The 6,634-nt window shown below is 41.1% G+C and overlaps 1 protein-coding gene across 1 annotated transcript in view; it reads right to left on the bottom strand.

The window, feature by feature from the left end:
* LOC123392248 overlaps window positions 1-285 on the bottom strand; it is a gene marked incomplete at its 3' end in the record, with an annotated part of 66,468 nt that extends 66,183 nt beyond the window's left edge. Inside the window, exon 1 of the mRNA XM_045080620.1 lies at window positions 178-285. Coding sequence (XP_044936555.1) covers window positions 178-223 — 46 coding nt within the window. The remainder of the gene's footprint in view (window positions 1-177) is intronic.
* Between the last annotated feature and the right edge of the window lie 6,349 nt (window positions 286-6,634).

Consider the following 6,634-nt stretch of genomic DNA (forward strand, 5'->3'; position numbering starts at 1 on the left):
GGAGAGTCTCAGGGACCCCCCAGGCTCCACCAGGTCTCCCCCAGACTCCACCAGCTGCACCTCACACTGGACACCTGCAGACACAAGACATCCTAGTCAGGAATCCATCACAAACTGATGGTTTCTCTCACTCATATCCACTCACATACTCAATGTCTCTTGTTCTCCATAAATTACCTTTTAAAAGAGCAACAAGGAAAACCCAGCCAAGCACAAACTCCATGGTGAGTTCTTGGTGTTCTGCCCTGATCAGTGAATGTGGACACCTGGAAATCCCAGGCCTGGGGCTCCTCTCCCAGCTGCATGGTCCGGGCTGGGCTGTTTTATTCAGTGGAGGGAAGATCCTATTTGCATGTTCTCTGAGTATATAGTTAGCTCCAGACTCAGGTTCAATTCTTTACAAGTTAAAAACAAAGATTGGGGACGCCTGGGTGGCTCAGTTGGTTAGGCAGCTGCCTTCGGCTCAGGTCATGATCCCGGCGTCCTGGGATCGAGTCCCGCATCGGGCTCCTTGCTCTGCAGGGAGCCTGCTTCTCCCTCTGACTCTGCCTTCCATTCTGTCTTCCTGTGCTTGCTCTCGCTCGCTCTCTCTCTGACTAATAAATAGATAAAATCTTAAAAAAAAAAAAGATTGCATTGTTTCTGGATCGCTTCGTTTAGATTGACAATATGCAGTATCGTTTGACAATATGCAGTATTCTTTCTTTGTTGTTTGTTTAAAAAATGCATTTATTGGGTGCCTGGGCAGCTCAGTGGGTTAAAGCCTCTGCCTTTGGCTCATGTCATGATCCCAGATTCCTAGGATCAAGCCCCCCATCGGTATTTCTATTTGTCCAGGAACCTGCATCACCACCCCCCTCTCTCTGCCTGCCTCTCTGCCTACTTGTGATCTCTGTCTGTCTAATAAATCCAATCTTTAAAAACTGCATTTTTTTGGTAGAAAATATTGGAAAAGGACATCAATATTATAAATTCCCATTCATGTTAAGAATTCCATCAGAGCCAAGTTCAAATATACCTTTAATATGAATGAATAAACTTTGTAAAAGTACTAGGATTATCAGTTTCCAAGTTTTCTCTTGTATTCCATTGTCCTGTGTGTCTGTTTTTATGCCAGCACCATACTGTTTTGATTACAAGAGCTTTGTAATCTAGCTTGAAATTGGAGTGTGGTGACTCCAGGTGGCTTAGTTGCCTGTTTGCTTTCTTTCTTTCATTTTTAAATTTCTTTTATTTATTTTAAATGTCTTTTCAGTGTTCAGATTTCTCTGTTTATGCACCACGCCCAGTGGTCCATGCAATACGTGCCCCCTTAGTACCCATCACCAGGCTTACCCAACCTCCCACCTCTCTCCCCTCCAAAACACTCAGTAGTTCCTCCGAGACCACAGTCTCTCATGGTTTATCTCCCCCTCCATTTTCTCCCAACTCCCTTCTCCTCTCCATCTCCCCATGTCCTCCGTGTTATTTCTTAAACCCCACAAGTAAGTAAAACCATGTGATAACTATCTCTGCTTGATTTATTTCACTCAGCATAATCTCTTCCAATCCCGTCCATGTTGATACAAAAGTTGGGTATTCATCCTTTCTGATGGAGGCACAATTCTCCATGTACACCTGGACCACATCTTCCTTATCCATTCCTTCATTGAAGGGAATCTGGGTTCTTTCCACAGTTTGGCAACTGTGGCCATTGTTGCTATGAACGTTGGGGTACAGATGGCCCTTCTCCTCACTTGATATGTATATTTGGGGTAAATGCCCGGGAGTGTAATTGCAAGGTCATAGGGAAACTCTATTTTAAATTTCTGTTTCTTATTAACATAAAATGTACTTTTAGACCTAGGGGTACAGGTCTGCGAAACTATTTTTAGTTTCATAAAGAATCTCTACACTGTTTTCCAAAGTGGCTGCACCAACTTGCATTCCCACCAACAGTGTAAGAGGGTTCTCCTTTCTCCACATCACCAACACTTGTTTACTATCTTGTTAATTTTGTCCACTTTAACTGGTGTTAAACTGGTGTTAACAGGTGTGAGGTAGTATCTCAATGTGGTTTTGATTTGAATCTCCCTGACTGCTAATGATGATGAACCTTTTTTCATGTGTCTGTTAGCCATTTGTATGTCTTTATTGGAGAAGCGTTTGTTCATGTCTCCTGCCCATTATTTTTTGACATCATTATCCATTTAGTGTGTGTTGAGTTTGAGGAGTTCTCTATAGATCTTGGACATCAATCCTTTGTCTAACGTCATTTGTGAATATGTTCTCCCATTCCATGGGTTCCCTCTTTGTTTTGTTGACTGTTTTCTCTGAAGTACAAAAGATTTTGAAATTGACAAAGGTCCCAAGAGTTCATTTTCACTTTTGTTTCCTTTGCCTTCAGAGACATGTCTTGAAAGAAGTTGCAGTGGCTGATGTCGAAGAGGTTACAGCCTATGTTCTCTTCTAGAATTTTGATAGATTCCTGCCTCACATTGAGGCCTTTTATCCATTTTGAGTTTATCTTTGTGTAAGAGCATGGCCAAGTTTCATTCTTCTACACAGCTGTCCAATTTCCCCAGCACCATTTATTGAAGAGACTGTTTCCCTTCTGCTCCCCTGGATATCATTTCCTGGTCTGTTGATGTTTATTTGATCGTAGAATTGCAGGTCCATTACTGGGCTCTCTATTCTGTTCCATTGGTCTATGTTTCTGTGTCTGTGCCAGTACCATGATGTCTTTGTGACAATAAGTTTGTAGTATATCTTGAAATCAGGAAACATGATGCCTCCAGCTTGTTTTTTCTTTTCAACGTTTCCTTAGCAATTTAGGGTGTTGTCTGATTCCATACAAGTTTTTGCAATTTTTTGTTCCAGCACAAAGTAATGAAAAATGTTCCATGCTCATGGATTGGAAGAGTAAACATTGTTAAAATATCTATACTGCCCGGAGCAATCTGTACTTTCAGTGACATCCCGATGAAAATTCCACCGGCATTTTTCAATACAAGGACTTTGAATGACACACTTGATCAGACTGATTTCTTATATTATGCTTTAAATTATTTTAATTTAAATTCAATTCAGTTAACACACAGGGCTTTACTGGTTTCAGAGGTAGATTTAGTGATTCATTGGTTGCATATAACACCGAGTGCTCATTCCTTCAAGTGCCCTCCTTAATGTCCATCAACCAGTTACCCCATCCCCCATAGCCACCTCTAGTTTAAACACAAAATTTTTATTATACTTTCAGGATTTGGATTGGGGAATGTCCATCCTGGAATTATAGCTTTATTTATTTATTTTATCAGAACATTATCTGCTTAAATTCTTTCTTTTTTTGCTTAAATTATTTTTAAAATTATGTTCAATTAGCTACCAAATAGTTCATCATTAGTTTTTTTTACATCATTAATTTTTAATGTAATGTTCAACAATTCATTATTTGTGTATAACGGCCACTGCTCCTCCCAGCATGTGCCCTCCTTATCTCCCATACGCAAGTTACCCCATCCCCTGACCCCACCCCTCCAAAACCATGTTTGTTTCACAGAGAAACATATTGATTTCTGGTTTTATTTATTTATTTATTTTTAAGATTTTATTTATTTATTTGACAGACAGAGATCACAAGTAGGCAGAGAGACAGACAGAGAGAGAGAGGGAAGCAGACTCCCCGCTGAGCTGAGAGCCTGATGCGAGGCTCAATCCCAGGACCCTGAGATCATGAACTGAGCCAAAGGCAGAGGCTTAACCCAAGGAGCCACCCAGACACCCCTCTGGTTTTATTTATTTGGGGCTTTCTCTTATCTTTTGATAAATCTAGGCAGAGGTTTCTAAATTTTATTTTATTTTTTTTCCAAAGAAATAGACCTTGTTTTTTTTAATCTGTCCTGTCAATTTTTGGTTTTTATATTATTTATTTCTGCTCTAGTCTTTAGTATTTCCTTCCTTCTTCTGTATTTAGTCATTGTACTTTCTCCTGCTCCTTTAGATGTAATGTTAGGTGGTGTCTTTTAGATTTTTCTTGCTTCTTGAGGTCTTCTTGTATTCTGTGTATTTCTGTCTTAGGATCACCCTTGTTAATTAAGTAGAAGTGATGAACGTTTTATACTTTTGTGTGAGTTTGTGTGTGTGTGTGTGTTTAATGTTCAGTCTCCACATCCACAACACACCTGGTGGGGTTTCACTGCTTTCTGATGTTGTCACTAACATTGATGCTCTGAGATTTGTTTAAGACAGTGACACTCTTTTCCAAAGACCTTTTCCTCTTTTACTTTGGATTGTTGATGTCTCTGTGCCCTCATGTGCAGCATGCACTTCATGCTCCTTCTATCAAGTTTTCACATTGAGCTGGGTGAACTGTGATGCATACTGAGTGCCTCTGGGATTCCTGTAAATCTCAGTTGATGAGCATCAGGATATTTGTGATTCATTGGCATTTAGGGACAGGAATAAACAACGTGAGTGACTCTGTATTTTGTGCATTTTAGTATAATTGTTTTCCCATTAGAATAAATTTTCGAAGTCAGAGGGTGAAGAGTTAAGCACAGAATCATGTGTGCAGAGAAGGCCCTGAGAGAAAGTGTTCTCTGGAGAGGAATCACCATATCCTGACAGGAAACTTGCCCATAACCACCATCTGCATCTTCTCCTGGGCCTAAAGACGGAATTGGTGAGGAGTGTGCACCCTCTGGTGGTCCCTATCCTCTCCTACAGTGAGGTTTCTGTCTGGGCTCACACTGATGTCTCCTCACTCTGTCATTGCACAGTAATACATGGCATGTGTCCTTGGCTCTCAGGCCATTCATCTACAGAAACAGTATATTTTTGCCATTGTCTCTGGAGATAGTGAATTGGCCCTTCACAGAGTCAGTGTAGCTTTTGCTACTACCATCATAGCTAATCCATGTGACCCACTGTAGCCCCTTCCCTGGAGCCTGGAGGTCTCAGCTCATGTGGTAACTCCTGAAGGTGAATCCAGAAGTGGCACATGAGAGTCTCAGGATCCCCCCACTTCACCAGGTCTCCCCAAGACTCCTTGAGTTACACCTCACACTCAACACCTGAGGACACAAGACATCCTGGTTAGGAAATTGTTGCAGACCCGTTTCTCCCACTCATATTCACTCTCACACTCAAGGTCTTTTGTTCACCATGAATTACCTTTTAAAAGAGCAACAATAAAAACACAGCCAAGCACCAACTCCATAGTGAGTTGTCTGTGTTGTCTTGATTACTGATTGTAACAGCTGGAAATCCTGGTGCTGGGGCTCCTCTGCCAGCTACACAGTCAGGGATGGGCTCTTTTAGTCCACAGAGGGAAGGCCCTATTTGTATGTTCTTTGAGTATATAACAAATTTTCAAGGTAGCATCCTCATGATGGCAGAGACCTAGAGCAGTTCTGAAGGTCCTGGGGGAGTTTGGTCACCGTGATATCTTTGAGGAAACCACACCCTTTTATTTTGTAATTTTGCTAGAGAAACTGCTTAGAACCTTTAGAAACTGCTTAGAATCTTCCTTTTTTCACATATGCACCCCATCATCGTGATGTAGGTACCAATTTTACCAGTATTTTACAGGTGGGTATGTACACTCTGCAGCACAGAATGGTTGTGTGAATTTCCAGGTGAGGACAGCAAGTGAAATTAAGCCCCAGTGTCTGTGTCTGTGCTTCTCACCATGGGATCTATTTGCTCCTTTAAACATCCTGCAGGACAGAGGTGGACATGAGATTTGCAGGCTTCCTTAATTTCCAGAATTCCCAGTAGACTGATGTGTGGAGACCAGATCTTTCTGTCACAGAAACATAGAGACACTGAGAAGCTTTGACAGAGACTTATAGAACTGCTGAAGACACTGTGGGTTACCAACAAACACAAGGGGCATTTACACCTGTTCTCTCTGTACACATCAATGGAAAACTTCAATAAAGATAAAATAATGGAATTATTTGTTAAATAATTAACATCAGAACACCTGAGATCAGAAAGTATGTTGCTAATTAAAGACAATTCTTCATTTCTGAAATGGAGATCATCGTACTTCTACATTCATATTTATTGCCATGATGATATCAATTGTATTTATCCCAATTCTTCACCCTTGGCAAGTTTGATTATTGCCATTTTGATGGCTTAATCAAAACATGTAGGACTCTTCTCTATTTCCAGAGACTTACAAACTGTTTGCTGCATTTCTGTCTGGGAGAAGTTAACAGAACATTTAGCTAGAAACCCTAGAGAGGAGACCAACCATCAAACAACCTCTTGTCCTGGATCTTGAGCTCTGTGGTTCTTGAGTCAGAGGAACTGTGAGTGCACCCTGTTGGTCTTAGTACAGCAGCAGGTGTCACAGACCCTTGCAGAGATACAGGGACTCCTCTTTTCCCTTCTCTGTTTATCCAGCATGTGAGGAGTTATTCTCTCAGTGTAACTACTACAGACTGTCCTGTTGAAATGACATGTCCTCATACTTACCTCCTTTACTTGAGCTCCTCACTCAGCTCCTTAGGCTACAACATCCAACTATATTTATTGTATTCAGAGGTGAGCAGGAATCTTGGATCAATTCCCTGTGATCTATAAGGTGGCCGCACACCGTGAGGTCTTTCCCTTCTGTTGGTATAAATTTGTAGTTTCTATTGTA

This window comes from Mustela putorius, unplaced genomic scaffold (genome assembly GCF_011764305.1).
Source record: "Mustela putorius furo isolate JIRA1106 unplaced genomic scaffold, ASM1176430v1.1 tig00000479_pilon_pilon_pilon, whole genome shotgun sequence".
Classification (NCBI taxonomy): domain Eukaryota; kingdom Metazoa; phylum Chordata; class Mammalia; order Carnivora; family Mustelidae; genus Mustela; species Mustela putorius.